This window comes from Piliocolobus tephrosceles, chromosome 1, assembly GCF_002776525.5.
Source record: "Piliocolobus tephrosceles isolate RC106 chromosome 1, ASM277652v3, whole genome shotgun sequence".
NCBI classification, from domain to species: domain Eukaryota; kingdom Metazoa; phylum Chordata; class Mammalia; order Primates; family Cercopithecidae; genus Piliocolobus; species Piliocolobus tephrosceles.
Genome location: NC_045434.1, coordinates 129493121 through 129516899, shown reverse-complemented (window position 1 = coordinate 129516899; position 23779 = coordinate 129493121). Strand labels below are relative to the sequence as shown.

The 23779-nt window shown below is 36.7% G+C and overlaps 1 protein-coding gene across 1 annotated transcript in view; it reads left to right on the top strand.

Moving 5' to 3' along the window:
* The window catches only part of BTBD8 (BTB domain containing 8), a 107918-nt gene that overhangs the window by 78906 nt on the left and 5233 nt on the right, over nucleotides 1–23779 (top strand). Inside the window, exons 10-16 of the mRNA XM_026456521.1 lie at nucleotides 11002–11184; nucleotides 11796–11933; nucleotides 12800–12929; nucleotides 15363–15424; nucleotides 21111–21831; nucleotides 22099–22186; nucleotides 22596–22735. Of these exons, the coding sequence (XP_026312306.1) occupies nucleotides 11002–11184; nucleotides 11796–11933; nucleotides 12800–12929; nucleotides 15363–15424; nucleotides 21111–21831; nucleotides 22099–22186; nucleotides 22596–22735 (1462 nt within the window). The remainder of the gene's footprint in view (nucleotides 1–11001; nucleotides 11185–11795; nucleotides 11934–12799; nucleotides 12930–15362; nucleotides 15425–21110; nucleotides 21832–22098; nucleotides 22187–22595; nucleotides 22736–23779) is intronic.

Below are 23779 nucleotides of genomic sequence, written 5' to 3'. Positions count from 1 at the left end.
CCAGATATTAACTTAAAGGAAAAGTTTTCTGGGTAAACCTTGGGTATGATGTTAGGGTGGGCTTGTGGCCTGTATTATGTGGAGATAATTTACTTCTATTCCTAACTTGTTGAGAGTTTTCAATCACAAAAAGCAAATTGAATCTTGTCAAATACTGTTTCTGCATTTACCTCAGTCAGTTACCTCAGTCATTTACCAAAGTCATTTGACTTTTATCCATTCTGTTAATGATGTGGGTTGCATTAATTGATTTACATATGTTGAATCATCCTTGTATCATAGGAATAAATACCACTAGTTCATGGTGAATTATCTTTTTAAAGTACTGTTGAATTCAGTTTGCCAGTGCTTTGTTGAGGATTTTAACATCTATGTTCATCAGGGATATTGGCATATAATTTTTCTTTTCTTGTAGTATTCTTATGTGGCTTTGGTGTCAGAGTAATGCTGGCCTTGTAAAATGAGGGAAATATTCCCTCCTCTTCAGTTTTTTGGAAGGGTGTGAGAAGGATTGGTATTAGGTCTTTCCTTTAACTAGCAGAATTCAGTAATGAAGCCATCAGTAGAATTCAGCAATGAAGCCATCAGTTCCTGGACTTTTCTTTGATGGGAGACTTTTTATTACAGCTCAATCTCCTACTCATTATGAGTCTGTTCAGATTTTCTATTTCTTCATGATTCAGCCTTAATAGGTTGTATGTGTCTAGGAATATATTCATTTCTTCTAGGTTACCTTTTTTATTGGCTTATAATTGTTTGTAACAGTCCGTCATGATCATTTTAATTTGTGTGGCATCTATTGTAATGCCTCATTCATTTTGGATTGTATAATATTTATTTGCATCTTCTCTGCTTTTTTTCTTAGTATAGTTAAAAGATTGTCAATTTTGTTTATCTTTTCAAAAAAGCAACTCTTAGTTTTGTTAATTTTTTAAAAATCGTTTTTCTATCCTCTATTTATTTCTGCTCTAATCTTCATTTTTTCTCTTGGTTTGCTAACTTCAGGCTTAGTTTCTTCTTTTTTTAGTTCCTTGAGGTATAATGTAAAGTTTTTGTTTTTTTTTTCAGATCTTTTTGTTTTTAATGTAGGCATTTATCGCTGTAAACTTTCCTCTTAGTTCTGCTTTTGCTACATCCCATAAGTTTTGGTATTTTGCGTTGTTGTTTCTGTTTGTTTCAAGATACCTTCTAATTTATCCTTTGATTTCTTCTTTGGTCCATTGGTTGTTCAAAAGCATGTTAATTTCTACAATTTGTGTATTTTCCAGTTTTTCTTCTGCTGTTGATTTCTACTTTTATTCCATTGTGTTCAGAAAAGATGCTTGGTATGATTTCAGTTGTCTTAATTGTGTGAAGACTTATTTTGTGGCTGAATGTGATATATTCTTGAGAACATTTTGTTTATGTTTAAGAAGACTGTATATTCTGCCCCCGTTGGTTGGAATGTTCTGTATAGCTATGTTAGGTCCATTTGGTCGATAGTGTTTTTGAAGTCCAATATTTCTTTATTGATTTTTCTGTCTGATGTATTCATTATTCTTTTTAGTTAGTTAGTTTAGAGATGGAGTCTCACTTTGTCTCCCAAACTGGAGTTCAGTGGCATGATTATAGCTCACTACAGCCTCAAACTCCTCGGCTTAAGTGATCCTTCTGCCTCAGCCTCCCGAGTAACTGGAACTACAGGCATGTGCCACCATAGCTGGCGTTTTTTTTTTCTTGGTAGGGATAGGGTCTTGCTGTATTGCTCGGGTTGGTCTTAAAATCCTGGCCACTTTCTTCCAAAGTGATCCTCCCATCTCAGCCTTCTGAGTTTCTGGGATTACAGGCATGAGCCACTGTGCCCAACATGCTGTATTCACTATTGAAAAGTTGTGTATTGAAAGTTCCTACTATCTTTGTATTGCTCTCTCTCTCTCTCTTCAGATCTATTAATACTTGCTTTATATATTTAGATACTGTGATGCGGGATGCATATATATTTATAATTTTTATATCTTCCTATCTTCCTTTTATCATTTCTTTTAGCATATCCTTTTATCATTACATAATGTCTGTCTCTTGTGACAAGTTTTGACTTAAAGTCTATTTTGTTTGGTAAGGTATAGCCACTCTTACTCTTTTTATTACCATTTGTATGGAATATCTTTTTTTATTCCTTCACTTCCAGCCTAAATGTGTTGTTAAATCTAAAGTGAGTCTCTTGTAGACAGTATATCATTGGATCTTGCTTTTGAATCCACTTAGCCACTCTGTTTTTTGATTGGATAGTTTAATCTATTTATATTTTAAGTAATTATTGAGAGGAAATGATTTACTATTGCCATTTTATTATTTTCTGTTGTCCTATAGTTCTTTGGTCCCTCTTTTTATCTCCTGCTGTCTTCCTTTGTGCTTTATTTTCTTAATATTGATATACTAAAAGTTTTTTTTCTCTTTTTTGGTATAACTTCTATATGTATTTTATTTATAATTACCATGGGGCCTACATAAATATCTCATAGATACAACAGTCTATTTTAAGCTCAATCACATACACAGAAATTCTCTACTTTTACTTCTCCCCCCACACATACACTCTGTTACTGATTTCACCTATAGTACATATTCGTTAATATACTTTTTAGTTATAGTTATTTTTAATACATTTATCTTTTAACTTATATGCAAAAATTAAAAGTGATTAATTCAGTTGTAACAAATATACCACTCTGGTGTTGAATGTCAATAATGGGAGAGGCTGTGTATTGTGTGAGATCAGGGGGCTTATGGGAAATCTCTGTACTTTCCTCTCAGTTTTGCTGTGAACCTAACACCATGCTTAAAAAATGAAAAAAAAAAATTTAAGACAGGGTCTCACTCTGTCACCCAAGCTGTAGTGCAGTGGCGTGATCACAGCTCACTGCAGCCTTGACCTCCTGCCTCAGCCTCCCGAGTAGCTGAAACTACAGACACGTGCCATCACACCTGGCTGATTTTTGTATTTTTTGTAGAAATGGTTTTGCCATGTTGCCAGGCTTGCCTCAGACTCCTGGGGTCAAGCGATCTGCCTAGATCAGCCTCTGAAAGTGTTGGAATTACAGGCATGAGACACTGTGCCCAGCCAAAATCTTTTTTTTTTTTTTAAGTGATTTATTCACTACCATAAGTGATACAGTACTCATTACTCTTTGTTTGTTTATATGTATTTTTCTTTTCTTTTCTTTTTTTCCTGGAGATGAGGTCTTGCTCTGTCACCTAGGCTGCAGTGCAGTGGCTCACTGCAGTCTCAGCTTCCTAGGCTCAACCAATCCTCTCACCCCACAGCCTCCCAAGTAGCTGGGACTGCAGGTGCATGCCACCACAACCAGCTAATTTTTTGTATTTTTTTGTAGAGACAGGGTTTTGCCATATTGCTCAGGCTGGTCTCGAACTCCTGAGCTCAAGTGATCTGCCCACCTTGGCCTCCCAAAGTGCCTGGATTACAGGCATGAGCCACCATGCCTGGCCTTACATATTTTCCTTCACCAATGAGTTTTATACTTTCTTATGCTCTCATGTTGCTTTTTAATGTACTTTTGTTTCAACTTGAATTCCTATTAGCACTCCTTATAAGGCAGATCAACTGGTGATTAATTTTCTCAGCTTTTGTCTTTTTCTTGTCCTCATTTTTGAAGGACAATTTTGCCAGGTTTAGTATTCTTGGTCAGAAGGGTTTGTTTTTAAAAAGCACTTTGAATATATCATTGCACTCCCTTATTGCCTGTAAGCTTTCTGCTGGAAAATCTGCCTTTAGTCTTATAAACATTCCCGTGTGCATAAGTTGCTTTTTTCTTGCTGCTTTCAAATTTGCTTTTACTTTGGCAGTTTGATTTTATGTCTCACTGTGGATTTCTTTGGATTCATCTTATTTGGGAGTACTTTGGGCTTCCTGGATCTGGGTGTCTATTTCCTTCTCCAGATTTGGGAAGTTTTCAGCCATTATTTCTTTCAGTAAGTTTTCTGACCCTTTTTCTCCTTTCTTCTTTGGAACTTTAGTAATGTGTGTATTGTCCCACAGTGCCTTAAACTTTCTTTACTATTTTTCATTCTTTTTGCTCTTCTGACTGAATAATAATTTCAATGACCTGTCTTTGAATTTGCTTATTCTTTCTTCTCTTTGATCTAGTCTGCTGTTGAACACCTTTAAAGAATTTTTCAATTCAGTAATTGTATTCTTCAGCTCCATGATTTCTGTTTGGCACTTTAAAAATATTGTATATCTCTTTACTGAAATTATTACTTTGTCATGCATTATTTTCCTGACCTTGGTGTGAACATCTTTATGATGATGATTTTGAATTCTCTGTGAGCTAAATCATATATCTCAATTTCATTTAGGCCAGTTTCTGGAGATTTATTTTGTTCTTTGGAACATATTTCTTTGTTCATTTTCCTTGACTCTGTTTGTATCTGCACATTAGATTAACAGCTACCTCTTCCAGTTCTCATGGACAGGATGAAGACCCTTAATAATCAGCCAGCCAGAGGTTCAGGGCCTCTCAAACCTTCTTGCTAGTCAAACTCACTTTCTTTCTAGTGGCTTCCAAGCATCTAGAGTATACTGGGTCCTATTAGTGCTCTGAGTCAAGTTTCTTGGGTAGCCCCCAGAAAAGTTAGGTCATTGGATATTCCTCTGCACTGCTTCCTGCCCCAAGTAGAAGGTGGGATTTGGGGCTTTTCCAGCTGTTCTCTCTCTACTGAGACAAGTGAAGGGGCTCTGGCAACTGGTCGCATGCACCATCATCTGCCTTCTTTGTTCTCATTGGCTCTCGGATGGCTAAGACATGCCACGTCCCATTAGCACTCCAAAAGAGCAAGACAGAAACCTGTTCTTTGGACAGCCCTCATAAAAGTTGGGGCTTTGGATACACATTTGAATTCTTTGTCTCCCTAGGGAGATGTTGGGAACTGGAAGCTATCGTCTGCTCACTGTATGCTGAGCAAGAGTGAAAGACTGTGCTGACTCTCAGTCAGAATCACCATCTCTGTTCTCACTAGTCCCCAGGTGGCTAGATTAGACCAGATATTATCCGTGCTCTGAGACAGGTAAGACAGAACCAGTCCTTTGGGCAGCCCTCCAGAAAGTGGGAGTATTGGACATGCAAACTAACTCTTTCCCTCCCCAGGTAGATGACTGGAAACAAGGAATTTTTTCATTCACTTGCTCTGTACTGAGCTGGGGAAGGAGATAATGGTGACTACCAGCCCAAATCACCATTTGTGTTCTTTCTCAGGTAGCTAGAATTTGCTGGGTCCCATCAGCACTCCAAGACTGCAAGACAGAATCAGTCATGCAGGCAACTCCTGGAAAAGTTGTATGTTTGATACATGGTCTAACTCTTTGCGTCCCCAGGGAGAAGCTGGGTGCTTATGATTTTCTTCCCAGTTGTACAGCTCTGTGCCAGGGGTAGGATTCTGGTGAGAGTGTGTCTCAAATTTCCCTGTCAGCTTCAAAGTGTCTGGTTTCATGCTCATCCTCAGTGCAGGAGCCTTTCAACTAGCTTCTCAATTTCTCACAAAGAGAATTTGTTAATTGTTGAATCACTGTGTTCATGGGGGAAGGAGGGTTCAGGGCTTCCTATTCTGCCATCTTGCTGATGTCACTTCTCAGACAGTCTTCTTAAGCCTTCTTTAGTTCTAATTCAGTTCAACCACATGTGCCATGAAAGGTGCTCTGATCCATCAAATATTTCTTTGTCATCAAGGGAGATTTGTAAGTGCTACTACATTAGCATATAACATGGAGAATTTTTAAGTATGTTTTAGTTTGAGGAACTTTAAATTTTTATCTTTCTTTGTCACCAAGTCAAAAGACAGGTAACAGTTCATATGATATTTATAACACTAATTTTCCTGGTATATGGAGAGTTTCTACAAATTGATTTTTAAAATCAAAGTGAAACATAGGATAGAATTAGATAGTTCACTAAGGAAATACAGATACCTCTTAATTTGATGAGCAGATCCTGAGCTTCATTAGAGAAGACATGAGAACTACCATGTCAGACCATTTTCTATCTTTCAGAATGATGAAAAGAAATTTTCACTGTGTTAGTAAGAATATATGGGATAAATATTCTGATTTATTCTTAGGAAGGTCATAAATTAGCACAACTTTTTCTGTGTTTCCTAAGCTTTTTATTTGTGACCCAGAATAAAAAGATATTTTTTGTTTGTTTGTTTTGTTGTTTTCGGTGTAACCCAATACACTAACACATATAGGACAGAAACACAAGTTTCACAAAAGATCTCTTAGCCTTATTTCATATGATGTACTGGTGTTTTCTATGTTTCTCCTTTCTTTCTCTGTCTTTCTCACCCACCCACCCCCTTCTTTCTTTTGTTTTCTAGTGCTGATTGTGAACCACTAAATACATTTCTGTAGGTTGCAATGGAGGAATCTACCACTTGAAAAACAGTGCTCCATTGATTATATATTGGCAGTGTTTTGGATACCCCTGGTGTCCCACCTTATAGCCTCTTGGCCCATGTTTGTACTCAAACTATTGCTGCAGCATCTAGCTGCCCGTGGATGTGATTCTGACAGCACTTTTCCCTCAGCCACATCACATACACATCTTTCTCACCTTCTGTCCTGAGGCTTCACTGCTACTCTACATGAGATATCTATAGCTCAGCAATTCTGAACCTGTGTAAACCTGGAGGTGAAAGAGAGTTAACATCCCTGAGGGAAACCCTTGACCAGTGGGAGATGAGAGCCAGTGGTTAATGTTTCCTTGTTCTGTCTGGTGGATGGATAATTCAAAGTGTGTCCTTCATAGCTCTTCAGAGGGTCCCCAACAAGATTGAGTCCCAGTTGCCTACAATAGTGAATTCTGTATTAGTGCTTTTCGAACTTTAATGTATCTGCAAAACACTTGGGGATCTTGTTTAAATGCAGATTCTAATTCAGTAAGTCAAGGGAGGATACAGAGATTGTGTATTTCTAACAGGCTCTGGCTAGCTGACCCCACTTTGAGTAGTAGAGAGCTAGAAAATACACCCATGAATTGGCTTTCCTTCCTTTCTTCCCTGTTGCACTCTTCCAGCACCTCAGATCCCCCAGGATCACTTCACAAATAAACTGTCTGCATATAAGCCTGTTTCTCAGGCTCAATTTTTAGGCAGAATCCAGGTTAAGAGAAGTAGTATTGACCAGCAATTCTATTTCTAGAAATTTATCTTGTAGATATTTTCACATATATGTGAAATAATGTTATATACAAGGTAAGTCATTACGACATAATAGCAAAACTGAAAGCAATGTAAATATCTTTAAGCAGAGGACTGGTTAAATGACTTGTGATATATCTATATTATGAACGATTACATGGCTATTAAAACAGAAGAAATATATATTCTGGTAAGAAGAATATTCAAAATGTGTGCTAAGTGTAAAAGGGAAGGTACAGAGTACTGTGCATATTAATGCCTTCATTTGGATAAATAAGCAGAAAATTACATATATGTTTTGTTTGTATATGCATAAAATAACTGGAAAGATAAGGGAAAAAATAATATTGGTCGTAAAATGGATGGTTTGGGGACAGGAAGGAGAGGAAGACTTTTTGTAGAATGTCCTTTATACATTTTGAATTTTTTTTTTTTTTTTTTAACAGTAGCAAGGTTTATTGTGAAGAGTGAAAGGACAAAGCTTCCACAACATGGAAGGGGACCCGAGCGGGTGGCCCTATATTTGAAATTTTAAAATTATGTGATTGTATTAACTGTTGAATTAAAATTTAAGTGTTTGGTCTAAAAGTATGACTTTTTTTTTCTTTGAATCTCAAGATACTCTAGCATTTAATGTTTATCATATATTCAGATGAGTATGGAATAAGATCATGTATCACCTATGTTATTTAACTGTGTCCATATTGTAGTTTTTCAAGCTAAATTATGACAGTTATACTCTATATCTGTGGTTTTTAAAAAAATGCTACTGTCAGAGCACATCACATTATGTATATAGTAAGCACTTTGGAGATACCTGCCAAATTTATTTAAATACCTTACATTTGGCTTCCTTACCAGAGCAGTGCCTGCAGTAGAGCTGATTGAGCTTATTGTCTAAAACTTTTAGTAATTGCACAGTTATTCAGGAAGTCACTCGAAGAGGAAACGACAATGGTTCTAAAAATGAGACGAATTATAGCAAAATATAACGTTTTTTCTTTTACTCAAAGCAGTGGAAGAATATAATACATTTTTAAAGGATTATTGGCTGGGTGCAGTGGCTCACACTTACAATCCCGGCACTTTGGGAGGCTGAGGTGGGAGGATCACTTGAAGCCAAGAGTTCAAGACCGGCCTGGACAGCATGGCAAGACTCCAGCCCTACAAAAATTTTTTTAGAGCTGGGCATGGTAGCTCACACCTGTAATCCCAGCATTTTGGGAGGCTGAGGCGGATGGATCACTTGAAGCCAGGAGTTTCAGACCAACCTGACCAACGTGGTGAAACCCCGTCTCTACTAAAAATACAAAAAATTAGCTGGGCATGGTGGCGTGCACCTGTAATCCAAGCTATTCACATGACTGAGGCACAAAAACTGCTTAAACTGGGGAGGTGGAGGTTGCAGTGAGCCGCGATCGCACCTCTGCGCTCCAGCCTGGGTGACACAGCAAGACCCCGTTGCAGTGAGTTGAGATCGCACCACTGCATTCCAGCCACAGGGTCTCGCTCTCTCGTCCAGGCTGGAATGCAGTGGTGCGATATTGGCTCACTGCAAGCTCTGCCTCCCAGGTTCACACCAGTCTTCTCCCTCAGCCTCCCAAGTAGCTGGGACTACAGGTGCCTGCCCCCACACCCAGCTAATTTTTTTGTATTTTTAGTAAGGATGCCATGTTAGCCAGGATGGTCACAATCTCCTGACCTCGTGATCTGCCCGCCTCGGCCTCCCAAAGTGCTGGAATTACAGGTGTGAGCCACCGCGCCTGGCCAATACTTTTTTAAAAAATAAGCATGCACCTATGGTTTTGGCTACTTGAAAGGCTGAGGCAGGAGGATCACTTGATCTCAGGAGTTTGAGGCTGCAGTGAGCCATGTTCAAGCCACTACATTCCAACCTGGGTGACAGAGCAAGACTTGTGTCAAAGAAAAAAAAAGAATTATTAGTAAATGGTTAAAATTTTTAGTTTTGAAGTTGAAAGATTAAACTTGTTATCTTAGAGATTGATTGATAGACTCTGTCTCCAATCATGTTAAAAGATCAGCAAATAAATTTTAGTGTCTACTATAACCCAGTTTTATACTAGGCCCTGAGGATACATTGGTGAGCTAAAACAGAGGTAGTTTTACACTCATTGAACATACAGCCTAGTAAGGGAGACAGACATTAATCATATAGTAATGTTCATGTTTGATTAATTACAAATGAACTAAGTGCTCTAACAAAAAGCGACACATTTTCTTATAGTGTGTATAAAAGGAATCTGATGTAGATGTATGGTATCAGGGAAGATGTAGTGCTTCTGGACCTAAAAAAAAACAAACAAACAAAAAAAAAAAAACAGAGGCTGTGTAAAGTCCACATGATGCTGTCCATGTTAGGTATTTCAGTCATTTCCAGATTTATCAATGATCTATTGCTGTGTAACAAACCACGCCCGAACTAAGCGGCTTAAAAAGACTTCTCACAGTTCTGTGAATTCACTGGGTGATTCTTCTGCTGGTCTTGTCTATGGCGGCTGCATTCAGCTGGGGACTGACCTGGGGGTCTGGTCCTCCTGCACCAAATGGTCTTCCTTACCGGGCTTCTTTTGGCCTGGCGGTCCCAGCATTCTCAGAAGGTAAAGACTGAAGCTGCAAGCCTTCTTGAGGCCTAGGCTTTAGAACTTGCACATCAACACTGTTGGTTAAGGCAAGTGAAAAGGCTAGTAGTCTAGATTCAAGACTGAGGAAATAGATTCCACCTCTTGGTGGATGGAATTTGTGGCCATGTTTTTCAATTACCAGTCTATCAAGTAACTAATTAGTAAATAGTTGTTTGCTAAGTATTGCTTTAAGAACTGGAAATAAAACATGAATAAGATACAGTAATCTATAAGTTGCCTTTTTTTCCTTTTCCTTGGAGTACATGGTATTTGTGCATTGTCATTCCATTTTCCATAGAGATCAATATTTGTGAATGTTTTTTTCCATAGTATAATAATGAATCATGAAATGAATAAAATATAAACCGTAGAGTCTTACCTAATTAGAGAAGAGGAGGAAAATCCCTGGGAATTATAAGTAATTTTTAGCCTTTCCAAATTTGCATAAAGAACACATATTTTGTAGTCAGAAAAGAGTGAATGCTATGCTGGTGGAGCCATGCAGTTATGAATGATATCTATAAGCACAGAAATTACCTTAGTAGTGATAATCTTAGGGAACACAAATTTTTCTTTCTAGTTATTATCACTTTGCTCTCAGGTTTATTTTAGCTACTTGTTTTTTCTTTCTTTTTTTTTTTTTTCTGAGGCGGAGTCTCGCTCTGTCACTCAGGCCGGAGTGCAGTGGTCTGATCTTGGCTCACTGCAACCTCCGCCTCCTGGGTTCAAGCATCTCTCCTGCCTCAGCCTCCCGAGTACTGGGATTACAGCTGTGCACCACCATGCCTGGCTAATTTTTGTATTTTTAGTAAAGGTGGGGTTTCACCATGTTGGCCAGGCTGATCTTGAACTCCTGACCTCAAGTGATCCACCCTCCTCAGCCTCCCAAAGTTCTGGGATTATAGGAATGAGCCACCATGCCCCACCTGTTTTAGCTACCTTTTAAAGCTGGTTTCTTCCTAGCTCAAACTTTACCCTTTTGAATAATTCTGAATGAATGAATAAATAAACATTATATGTAAAACTAATGACAAAGACATTAGCTACCTGGAATTTTGTTTTTGCAGGAAACATCCCACAACAACAAAAGTATTTGATTTGCTTAGAGAGTTACTTTATGGGCAGTAATACCATCTAACTTTTTCCAATTTTTTTTTTTAAATCTAAGAATGATAAGAATGCTGCTTTTCTTCTGATGGAAAGTGACAGGCTAATCATCAGTTTACCCAGAGTGAAGTGGACAGAAGTGGCACTGACCATGGCGTCTCAGCTTCAAGAAAAATGTATTGCATTTATTGTAGAAAACTTCTCCAAGATTATTCAGAGTGAAAATTTTGCTCTTCTCTTACAGGTACTATGTCTAAAATTGTATCCTATATTTAGTTCCATCTTTGTGTTCTGATTTCAATTATGTAAGTGCTTTTAAATGCAGGTTGCTTTTGATTAAATTAATGTGATTTAAATAAACTCCATGGCAGATGGCATGTTTACATAGGATTTAAGACAGTGATGGACAGGATTTTTGGCTCACAAGATGAGAAAGGTGAGAGGAACAGGTTTGAGTGCCCTGGCAAGGCACAGTGTAATTCTGGCCAACTCTAGCCCTCCCTCAGCAAGCCACATTTTAGAAACCAAAGTCATAAAGATACTGTTCTGGCCAGTAATACAATTATGGTCCATGCAGAATTCTATGTCTTATTGGGAAGCTACTTTCTCTAAAATTATTCACGGAATAAATAACTCCTATTGTTTATTTCTAGATTCTGTATTTAGGGCTATGTTGGCTTTTAAAAACTGTGTATATGCATATATGTGGATTTTTTTAACAAAAGAAAGGGAAAAGACAAATATTTCTGGTTGACTTCATACAGCTAGTTATAATGATCTGTTAACGCCAGACTTTCACATATCTTGTGCATTTTGTATGTATTCCTCTTAAATATTAATTTCTGTGTTTTATAGTCACAAGCAATGAGTAGCACAGCTGATCTGTTGGACACAATTTTCAAAGCAATTGAAGAAAATATCACCACTGAAAATAGTTGCTCTCTTCTTATGGCTCTGGACACATTGCTGAACTCTGACAGTACAAAGGAAATGGTACTGAATGTAATGAAATTTATTAAAATAATGCAATATTTGAACTAAGATTTTTAAATGAATGTGCATTTTAAATGTTGCATGGGTCATTGAAGCTAGGCAGTGGATACCTAGGGGTGGATTAAGATCTCTACTTTTGTATATGTTTGGAATTTTTTATAATACTAAATTTTAAAAATTCCATTTGTCTCCAAATGGAGTTTTTATAAAAGTTTAGAAATTGGCACTTTGGCTGGGTAATTTTAAATGTAGTGTGACACTTAGCAATATTATTTGGCACAGCATAACTCTAGTATTTCTCCCTGGTCCTACAGTAAATTTTCTCGGTATAAAATGTATATTTTAGAGTTTTTAATCATCAGTGTCTTTTATTTTTATAATCTTAATTTTTCTTTTCAAAAAATCATATTTTAAAATTAGGTGGTGAAACAAAATTAAAATATTTATTTTTAAGTACAATTAATCAGTGGCCATTAATTAGGTCATTACAAATTATTGGCATTCTGTATTTGTTCAACAAAAATGGTTTTTAAAATATATCATATTTATTACTATTCCATAGAGCATTTGACCTTGTAATGTCATAGTTGATATGAAAAGGCTGCAGAAGGTGTTCATATCAAGGGCATTGGTATTTTAAAATAACGTTTGGTTGAAAAGATGAGATTTTTTAGCTTTGTGTTCATTTATAAAATTTTGTTATTAATGAGTAAGCCTTCATAAATAACATGTACCCAACGATCTTAAAAATCTAAATGATGACATCATTGATCTAGCTTAGGAGTAAGTAGATTCTGAAAGGAATAATGACTGGTTGCTATGACAATGTGGCTCTCACCAGCTGCTGATTTGTTGCTTGAACACAGGGTTTTACGTGCAAGATCCAGGCTCTGCGTGATAAGCTGTGGATCTTCCTGGTTCAGTCTTTCTATGCTGTTCGTCACACAGAAAGCTGGAAGCTGATGAGCACAGATGATCAGCAGAAAATCCAAGCAGGTACGTTAGCCTTGAGATATTTCAATTCTTATGTAATGATCGTTGTGACAGCAGATATTTTGAGGGCATTCTGATAAGTGGAAAGGTTAACATTTGTGTGCTTCTGTTGGATAATAGGATGCTAACTGAAACTGGTGCTCATATGTTTAGGCAGTTTTAATAAATCATGCTTTTTAGCTGTTCTTAGAAAATGAAACTAATTTCCTTTATATATATATATATATATATATATCAATTTTTAATCTTACTATACATTAGCAAGAATGTTCTAGGCAAATTTGCTTGGAGGCATTCTTGTGAAGAGATTAAAAGTGTAAGAAAATGTAGCCCACATAGAACAGAGTATCAACATACTTTTTCCTCCTTTTTAAATATGTTTTGTCATAAAGCTTTTCCATCTTTTTCGTAAGACACGCTTTCTTGTGGTTTTGCCTGGAATAGACGGCTTTATTTCACAACTGATTGGTTCGGTGATGTGCAGTGTGCTATTGCGGACTGTCCCTCAGGAGCTGCACAGTGGTCCGTGACATTTAATACGTATCATCTGAAACATTAGCATTAAACAAAAGATGTATATTTTTCAGAACATGTGTTTAAAAATATATATCAAAATAAAAATTCGAGGGTGTGGAACTAAAAATGGTTTCATGAGTATTCTTGGGTTAAAGCAGGTGCCTTAGAAAAAATATTGGCGTATTCAGTGTGTATAGTTTTTACAACATTTTAAGAGACTAAATTTTATGAAGCAAACATTTTAGTACTGTAAAACATGGAAGCCATATCTGTTAAAATATATTTTGAGAATGCATAAATATGTTAAATTCTTTAGTGGTATCATCAGCATAGGATCTGCTTTTACATTATGAGCATTACATGATAGTGTAGCTAGATGTGGTATGAAGAGCACTTTTCAAAAAAATTCCATTATTTTAAACAAAAATTATGAGAAGGTCTTAGAAATTGGACATTTTTTTCCTTGTGACTCTTTCTCTGCTGATTTTTAAATGTTTTATTTTTACAAAATGTATGTAATGTGAAGTAACAAGATAAGATCAGCATTCCTTCAGTAGGTGTCTTTCAGCGCACTCCTGATTAGTAGGAAACTTTGTGTTTCTCTATTTTAGAGGATTTCATTGTTAAGTTGAGCTTCAGTGTTCTTTAATTCTTCAAAGTGCTAATTAAAAATACCTGTAAATACCCATATTTAAATAAAATGTTATTGGTAATCCAACTATCCAACTAATCCAACAATCCTTTTTGAATTGTCAAAAAGGACTTTTCATTCTATTACATTGAGTCATTGTAATAATAATGTTTTAATCTTAAATAAGTTGAATTATAATGAGTCCTGACTTATGCATAATTACTTCCTCGGGAAACCCAGATAAAGGAATAGTTCTGGGTTGTCTGTTACTACATTTCGTATGTCATAGTTGAGTTACTGACCTTGGGGTGAGATTTTTTATTTTAATTTCTTCCTGTGTATTATTGTGCAGAGTTATTTGCTTAGTGCAAATCAGTCCTGTAGTGCCATTTTCAGGATCCTGCTTTGTCTTATAGCACATATCCTATAGAACAGAGATCATGGAAGATGCATGGTAGTTACAGATAATTTAATGTATTTTTTATTAGCTGATTTTTTAATAAAAATCAAATAATTTTTGGAGATTACATACATTTCTTCAAAATAATCTTAAAGCCCAGTAACCGTCAAAAGAAAGAAATACATTTGCTAAACTATATTTGTAGCTCTCATATCATTATTCCAGCCTACATATTTTCCTGACATCATTCACATTCTTATTTGAATAGCGTAGACATAAGTTCTGCAATAAATTCCCATATAAACCTAACTTATAAAATGAATTTTTATTTAATTATAAAAAGAATGATATTTTGAAGATTGTTTCTTGTTTTATTTTCAATAGAACCTTATTTTTTTCTTTTCTCTTTCCTCTTTCCTCATTATATATATCTGCAAAACCAGAAAATATTTTTAACTTCAGAGTATTTTTACATTTAGTATAAACATTTTCTCATATTTAATAGCTTGTAGAATGTTACCTTTGCCATAATCTGTAATTTTTTCTAATTTGGAAAACTAAATGAAACCAATTATCTAAAATGTCACGGTTTGAGAAAATTCTCATGTTTTTGTAAATGTATGAATCTTCTCTGTGAGATTGTACAGTTCTTATTTATTAATTTTAATAACATAAAACCTAGGGGCCAGAGAGTCAGATAGAAAATGAGGTTCTTTTTAAAAAAATCTAAAATATAATAGGGAGTTGTTTTGTATACTAGATTGGTTTCAGGTTTATTAAGTTATTTCCATTAAAATATGACTTTTTTTCTGCTGACATACTATTTTTCCTTTACTTCTAAGGTGTAATAATGTTCCCTATAAAAATAAATTGCTGTTTCTTTCTACAGCTGCATTTGACAAAGGTGATGATCGAAGACTTGGCAAAAAGCCTATATTCAGTAGTTCACAGGTAAACTTTCTAAATTTTATAGGTACAAATGAAAAAGATAACAAATTATTTAAAGTTTATTTTATATTTCAGAAAAAGTTTTAAAAATCTGTTCATTAATTGAAGCTATTTCTTAATGGAAAATTTTTCTAAATCAAGTGAACATTTAATAAATGTTTTAAAGTGAATTTTTTATATCCAACTGGCACTGGAAGTATGTACCTTTTTCATTTCCTTGAAAACCTTTTTGGCAGCTAACAGAGCTATTTCAGTCTATTGGCAGTTGTTTAGAACTCTAGACCTAAATTCAATGTCTTTTTTTCTAATTAGCCTACTTCTTAAAAAAGAAGATTTTAGGCCGGGCGTGGTTGCTCACGCCTGTAATTCCAATACTTTGGGAGGCCGAGGTGGGTAGATCACCTGAGGTCAGGAGTTCGAGACCAGCCTGGCCAACATGGTGAAGCCCCATCCCTACTAAATATACAAAAATTAGCTGGGCATGGCAGTGCACACCTGTAATCTCAGCTACTCAGGAGGCTGAGGAAGGAGAATCGCTTGAACCTGGGAGGCAGAGGTTGCAGTGAGCCAAGATTGTGCCATTGCACTCCAGCCTGGGTGACAAGAGCAAAACTCCATCTCGAAAATAAAGTTTTTTATTCACATAATATATTTTTGGTGTTTTTGAAAAAAGCAATTAGTACTAAGAGTACAACTGTGTTTTACTTTAAAAGTTACTTGTTATATGAGGTATCTAAAGTAGTTGAACTCTTAGAAGGTAGTATTGTGGTTGCTGAAAACTAGGGGGAGGGAGAAAGGGGGAGTTGTTCAGTGAGTACAGAGTTTCCATTTTGCAAGTTGAAAAGTTATCTGTTGTGCAACAAAGTGCATGCAGCTAATGTTACTACACTGTTACTGAAGTGTGTTAAAGAGTACTTAAGTATATTAAATGGTTAAGATGGTAGATGTCATGTTTTATGTGTTTTTTGTTTGTTTGTTTGTTTTACCATCCACAAAGTTACTTGTTGTTTTCCTTATAACCTGAAATAAATTTTTCTTCCCAAAAATGTTATTAATGACGGTTAGGGTTCCAAACTAACTTACAGATGTTCACTTAAGCAATAATATATTCAAAGTACAAAATTATTCTAACCTTCTCTGTGTGGTACAATGATAGACATACATTGAGAGTTCCAGTTTGGAATGCAATGAACATATTGCCCTAGCAGAGTGGAATAGGAAATCCTTTTTTCTCCCTCATCAGCCAGTTGATACGAACTAATGCAGCTCCAAGCCACAACCGAGAGTTCTCATGGCTTGAGGAAGAAGTCAAGCTCCAAATGTCTTGAGTGAGAAACCGGGAAACTAGAGTTTTTGCCAGTTAACCTCTTAGGATTGTTTCCAAAGTGCATTTCACAAGATACGAGCTCCATCTAACATCAACTATAAGTTGGAGAGTTGCTACATACACCATAGTTCCTCTTTTTTTTTTTTTTTTTTTTTTTTTTTTGAGACAGAGTTTCGCTCTTGTTGCCCAGGCTGGAGTGCAATGGCACGTTCTTGGCTCACCACAACCTCAGCCTCCTGGGTTCAAGCAGTTCTCCTCCCTCAGCTTTCTGAGTAGCTGGGATTACAGGCATGTCCCACCACGCCCGGCTAATTTTGTATTTTTAGTAGAGACAGGGTTTCTCCATGTTGGTCAGGCTGGTCTCGAACACCCAACCTCAGGTGATCTGCCCGTCTCGGCCTCCCAAAGTGCTGGGATTACAGGCGTGAGCCACCACGCCCGGCCCCATAGCTCCTCTTATAGACCGATGATGCATATTACACCTTGAAAGTGCTGAGAAACACTAAAGAACTACTTTTGAATTATTGCATCCAAAATTTCCCCCAATGTTATAGCTATGGAATATGACTAGGGTTCCCTCAACCCTTTTTTTTTTTTTTTTTTGAGACAGAGTCTCGCTCTGTCACCCAGGCTGAAGTGCAGTGGCGCGATCTCGGCTCACTGCAAGGTCCACCTCCCGGGTTCGTGCCATTCTCCTGCCTCAGCCTCCCGAGCAGCTGGGACTACAGGCACCCACCACCCACCAGGACGCCCGGCTAATTTTTTGTATTTTTAGTAGAGATTGGGTTTCACCGTGGTAGCCAGGATGGTTTTGATCTCCTAACCTTGTGATCCACCAGCCTCAGCCTCCTAAAGTGCTGGGATTACAGGTGTAAGCCACTGCACCCGGCCCCCTCAACCCTTTTAAAGCATATTATATGATTCCACAGAACATACTCTAGGAAATGGTGCACTAGGACATTTTTTTCTGTGTTCCCTGTTATCCCCGTGTTTTTTAAAGGCCCCGAGGAATTAATCTACTTGCCTTCCTTTCCCCTGCTACCAACCAGGCTTTTCCTCCTTCCTTGCCTTATTGCAAAATAGAACAACGTTTCATTATTTTTCCTCATCCTCCTGACTTTGTGGTTGTCTAAGTCTTTTTTCTGTTAAGAACAGTTGGAAGGAAACAGTTTCCTTCCCAATGGGAAGGAAGTAAGTTTCCCCCAGAAAGACAGTGATATGCTGAAATGGATGCTGGACATAAAATTAAGAGTTCAGATTTTGGTTTTACATTTATTATGTGTCATCTGTGAGTCTCAGTTTGCTTATTTATAAAATGGAATAATAAAACCTTGCAGGATTATTGTGAAAATTACGTGAAATAATTTATGTGCAATTACCTGGTATGTAGTAAGTGCTCAATAAATGTGGAGCAAATAAATGTGTTTTCCAAACAGGGATGAGCTATCTAGGAGGTGGGAGAAAGTTTATCAGATAAGACAGGGAAGAGGTTTTTTGTTTGTTTGTTTTGTTGTGGTGGTTGTTGTTGCCTGCTTCATTTTTCCGTCATAGAGCAATTTAAGAAGAATGCTTAGTACCGAAGTACTTAAGAATCAAATATATGATATCTGGGATTTGCTTCAAAATAAAATAGGGGTAGGTGTGTATGAAACAAAATGGGAATTAATAATAATTTTTAGAGCTGGCTATTAGGTATGTGAGGATTCATTATACTCTTCTGTCTTCTTTTGATTATGTTTAATTTTTCCCATTTTTTGAGACAAGGTCTCACTCTGTCATCCAGGCTGGAGTGGCGTGGCATAATCAAGGCTCACTGCAGCCTTGACCTTCTGGGCTCAAGGGATCCTTCCACCTCAGCTTCCTTAATAGCTGGCATAGGCCCAAATTACCATGCCTGGCTAATGTTTATGGTTTTTTTTTTGTGGAGGCAGAGTTTTGCCATGTTGCCTAGGCTGGTCTCAGGCTCCTGGGCTCAAGCAATCTACACCTGGCCTATTGTGAAATATTTCAAGGCATACAGCTATACCGTATACTATATAGATTTCACCCATACTTCAAGATGCATAAATTCAAAGATAGAATAAATTAAGTAGAGTTAGTGTTAAGGGTGGGAAGGAGTTCTAAAAGCAGAAGTCAGCCTGGTTTTAGGTATTAAAAATAGAGAAATGTTATTTTTTGAGCTAAGATTTGAGCAAGAAAACAAAAAATGAGGACTAAGTCTATATGAACTTTTTAATGGAATCCTGGAAGACTGCTGTGAATAGGACCAGTCTCTACCCTGTGGACAGGCATAAGCTGAGACCCAAAGCTGTTAATAATTTCTGAAATGTCCCAGGTTGGTTAGAGGCAAGACTAGGACAAGAATCTAGTGGTTGCTTTATCACCATGCTTTCCTTTTTTCTAAATTTAACCAAATTATTTATTGTGTATTTTTTTGTGTGCACACATATTCATGTATGTTATTTTATCTTTGACAACTTTTAATGTAATTGGAAGCTTTTCGTATTTAAAAATAGACCTTAAACTGCATATCAAAATATGCAATATATGCCCAGTGTTAACAACATTACGTTTTTTGTTTGTTTGTTTGTTTTTTTGATTATCCGATATGTGATATGGTGCCGAGGGATACGAAAGATGAAGAGAGCACAGGCTCTGCCTCAGACCTCTACAATCTCATACAGCTTCCAAAGGGGGGAAAAAAAGAACCATTTGCATACTTACATAAAGAATGACAATAGGACCTGCACGGTGGCTTATGCCTATAATCCCAGCACTTTGGGAGGCCCAGGTGGGCAGATCACGAGGTCAAGAGATCAAGACCATCCTGGCCAACATGGTGAAACCCTGTCTCTACTAAAAATACAAAAATTAACTGGGCGTGGTGGCGCATGCCTGTAGTCCCAGCTACTCGGGAGGCTGAGGCAGGAGAATTGCTTGAACCCAGGAAGCAGAGGTTGCAGTGAGCCGAGATTATACCACTGTACTCCAGCCTGGTGACAGAGCAAGACTCCATCTCAAAAAAAAAAATGACAATATTGGCTGGGCACAGTGGCTCATACCTGTAATCCTAGCACTTTGGGAGGCCGAGGCAGGCGGATTGCCTGAGCTCAGGTGTTCAGGATCAGCCTGGGCAACACGGTGAAACCCTATCTCTCCTGAAATACAAAAAAAATTAGCCAAGTGTGGCAGCATAGTCCCAGCTACTTGGGAGGCTGAGGCAGGAGAATTGCTTGAACCTGGGAGGCGGAGGTTGCAGTGAGCTGAGATTGGGCCACTGCACTCCAGCCTGGGTGACAGAGCAAGACTCTGTCTCAAAAAAAAAAAAAAAAAAAAAAAAAGGAAGAAAAAAAAGAATGACAATATAATCTTAAAATATTATCCTAGAATTTCTACCAACTTAAAAATTTTCTTTGTTCCCTTTCATATCAGGGTTGGTTCTAAGGAAAATAATGAAGTAGGTACATTTATCTTCAGTGCCATTTTATTTGTCCCTTTTTAGGCTATTTCACCGATTTTTAGGATCCCTTTTCCTTCACTTCCTATAGCCAGCCAGTGCTGTACTAGTATCTTATTTGTCCAAAAACCAAGCTTTGCAGATGTAGTGTATTGATGTGCTGTGCTTCCTAGGAGCTTTAAAAAAAATTTTTTTTTTTAAATAAGGACTCCAAGAAGTAAAGTATTCTTCCCACAGAGGATTAAGTCTTTAATGATAAAATTTCTGGCACTTGGGATAAGGTTGAAGAGAGAATTTTTATTGAAAATCTTTATAATATCCCTCAAATTATGCCATATAGATGACTTCGGTGTGAGGTTAAATCATGAGTTCAAGTCCTGGTTCCATCCCTCACCAACCTGAGACCTGGGGTAAATCACATACCTACTTTAATCCTCAATTTCTTGTCTAAGAAATAGAAACAGCCACAGGAGCTATTTCATGGGACTGTTGTGAGGATTAAGTGGGATGATATATACAAAAGATGTAGTATAAAACATGGGAGTAAGTCTTCTAAAAAATCTTGGATATTATCATTACTCAAGGCATCCTGAATCTTTATAGACATTAATTTATACCAAAACTTCATACATTAAAAAAGCATTCCTGTTATTTATTTATTTATTTAATTTAATAGAATAGCATGCCTTTAAAATAAACACTTACGCTGTATTTCAGATTTGATTAAGGTAGTCTGAGACAAAGTTTTGATCCAAATGATCAAAGACAGTTTAAGCTTTGACCTTAAATCAAAAATTGAACTTTTCTATTTTTTTCTTCTTTGAAAGACTGGCTTTTGGAAACATATAATATTATATGTTAAAGATTTCAGTCAAATTACAAAGTATTTTTTTTCTTCTTTATAGCAAAAGAAACAAGTTTCTGACTCTGGTGATATAAAAATCAAATCTTGGAGGGGAAATAACAAGAAAGAGTGTTGGAGTTATCTCTCTACTAATAAAAAGATGAAATCCGATGGATTAGGAGCATCTGGACATTCATCAAGTACCAATAGAAATAGTATAAATAAAACTCTGAAGCAAGATGATGTAAAGGAAAAAGATGGTACAAAAATAGCATCTAAGATTACAAAACAACTAAAAACTGGGGGGAAAAATATTTCTGGAAAGCCCAAAACTATAATAAAATCCAAAACAGGAAATGGTGATAATGCACGGTTGGAAAACATGTCACCTAGACAAGTTGTAGAAAGATCAGCAACAGCAGCAGCAGCAGCAGCAACTGGACAGAAGAATTTACTAAATGGAAAAGGAGTGAGAAATGAGGAAGGGCAAATTACAGGTGCCAGACCCAAGGTACTCACCGGAAACTTAAATGTGCAAGCCAAAGCAAAGCCTTTGAAGAAAGCGACAGGGAAGGATTCTCCATGCCTCAGCATCGCAGGACCCTCCAGCAGATCCACAGATTCAAGTATGGAATTCTCAATTTCGACTGAATGTCTGGATGAACCAAAAGAAAATGGATCAATAGGAGAAGAAAAGCCTTCTGGACATAAACTATTCTTTTGTGATTCTCCAGCACAGATGGTGAAAAACAGTGTAGATAGTGTCAAAAATTCCACTGTAGGTGGGTTTTAGCACTGTAATTTTTAATATCTCCTGACAGTTAAAGTTCCTTAAAAAAACAAAAACCTAAACCTGTATTTGGGCTTTTATTTAGTTTCAAATGCCAACAGAATACTTATTTATATGTACTTATGCAAATTGAGAGAAAATGTAGTCCTTCCCACTTTAATATTTCATTTTGTTGATAGTGTCTAACCAGTAAACTTATACATATTTGTTACATATTTAATGTATTCTATCTTATGACTCACTTTTTCTTAATTTTTAGCCATAAAATCTCGACCTGTTTCAAAAGCTACCAATGGAACTTCCAATAAAAAAAGTATTCATGAACAAGACACTAATATAAATAACAGGTAGGTCTTCATTCGGTGTTTTAACCTATCTGTTAGCTTTCTCTCAAAGTTAATTCTATACTAACTGCTAGCTAAATATTTTTAAAATATCTTTTATTTTTTGTTAAAAAATTTTAGTGTGTTTGCATAATTTAACACAGTTTATTAAAAGAAATTAGTATATGCAAAATGAGGCACAATATTTAAAAGAATATCTTAATGTGTACTATGGTATATGATTACGCATTGCTTTATTATACTTGATCTACAGTTTCATAAACTTAAAAGACTTATGAGCATATGATTTTTCTATTTTCAGGAGAGATGTATTTTTTATTTCTTGAAAAAAAACTGTTTCAGGTATCGGTCTTTTAAAAAGTTCATGTTTTGGAATCTCAGTGTAATACTGAATGCAAATAATTTTTCTTAGTGTACTAAAGAAGGTCAGTGGCAAAGGATGTAGTGAGCCAGTACCACAGGCAATTTTGAAGAAAAGAGGAACTAGCAATGGATATGGTGCAGTTCAGCAGAGGACAAAGAGTGCCCCATCTAATCTTACTAAAACTCAAGGTAAAGCTGAAATAGTACTGGATATCTTGAAATTATTTCCTTATGTAAACTGGATAAGCCAAACTCTGATTTGGAACTTCAGTAGCAAATAAGCAAAATGTGGTTTTACTCATTTTGTGTTTGTTTCACACCATAGAGCTGAGATTGTATACTTTTCAGACAGGTGTTTTGGGATGTAGGTTTGGTTTTGTTGTTTTGTTGTTGTTATTGTTGAGACAGGGTCTTGCTCTGTCACCCAGGCTAGAGTACAGTGGCGTGATCACACTGCAATCCTCCTTCGTCTGCCTCCCAAAGTGTTGGGATTACAGGCATGAGTCAACACACCTGGCCTCTGTTTGGTTTTATTGTCTCTTGTGAGAGAAATAATTAAGGGAGTCACTAGTTTAGCTGCATTTCTGGTCCTTTTAAATATTATGCCCATGTTTCTTGAAAGTTCCATTGTTAATTATAGGAATTTCATTTGTAAAACTGGTACTAAAGAGCTCTTTAAAAAGTAATAGTGTAGGCTGGGCGCAGTGGCTCACGCCTGTAATCCAAGCACTCTGGGAGGCCAAGGCGGGTGAATCACCTGAGGTCAGGAGTTCAAGACCAGCCTGACCAATATAGTGAAACCCCATCTCTACTAAAAACACAAAAATTAGCCAGGTGTGATGGTGTGTGCCTGTTGTCCCAGCTACTTGGGAGGCTGAGACAGGAGAATTGCTTGAACCTAGGAGGTGGAGGTTGCAGGGAGCCGAGATCGTGCCTCTGCACTCCAGGCTGGGCGACACAGCGACACTCTTATCTCAAAAAAAAGATAATAATAATAATAATAGTGCAGTACAAACAACTATGATCCATAAGGAGGAAGAATTTCCCTTCCAGAATCTGTATGAGTCCATTGTTTTTCAGTGTTCTGACAAGGAAAAGAGTACTGATCAGATCGCATAATTTGCTAACATAATAACTGTTTTTCAAAATTGCTTTTCTGTATCAAGCTTTCACATATGTAAAAGCAGTTTGTAAAATCCTAAAAACAGTTTTGATTTGGATTATGAATTATTA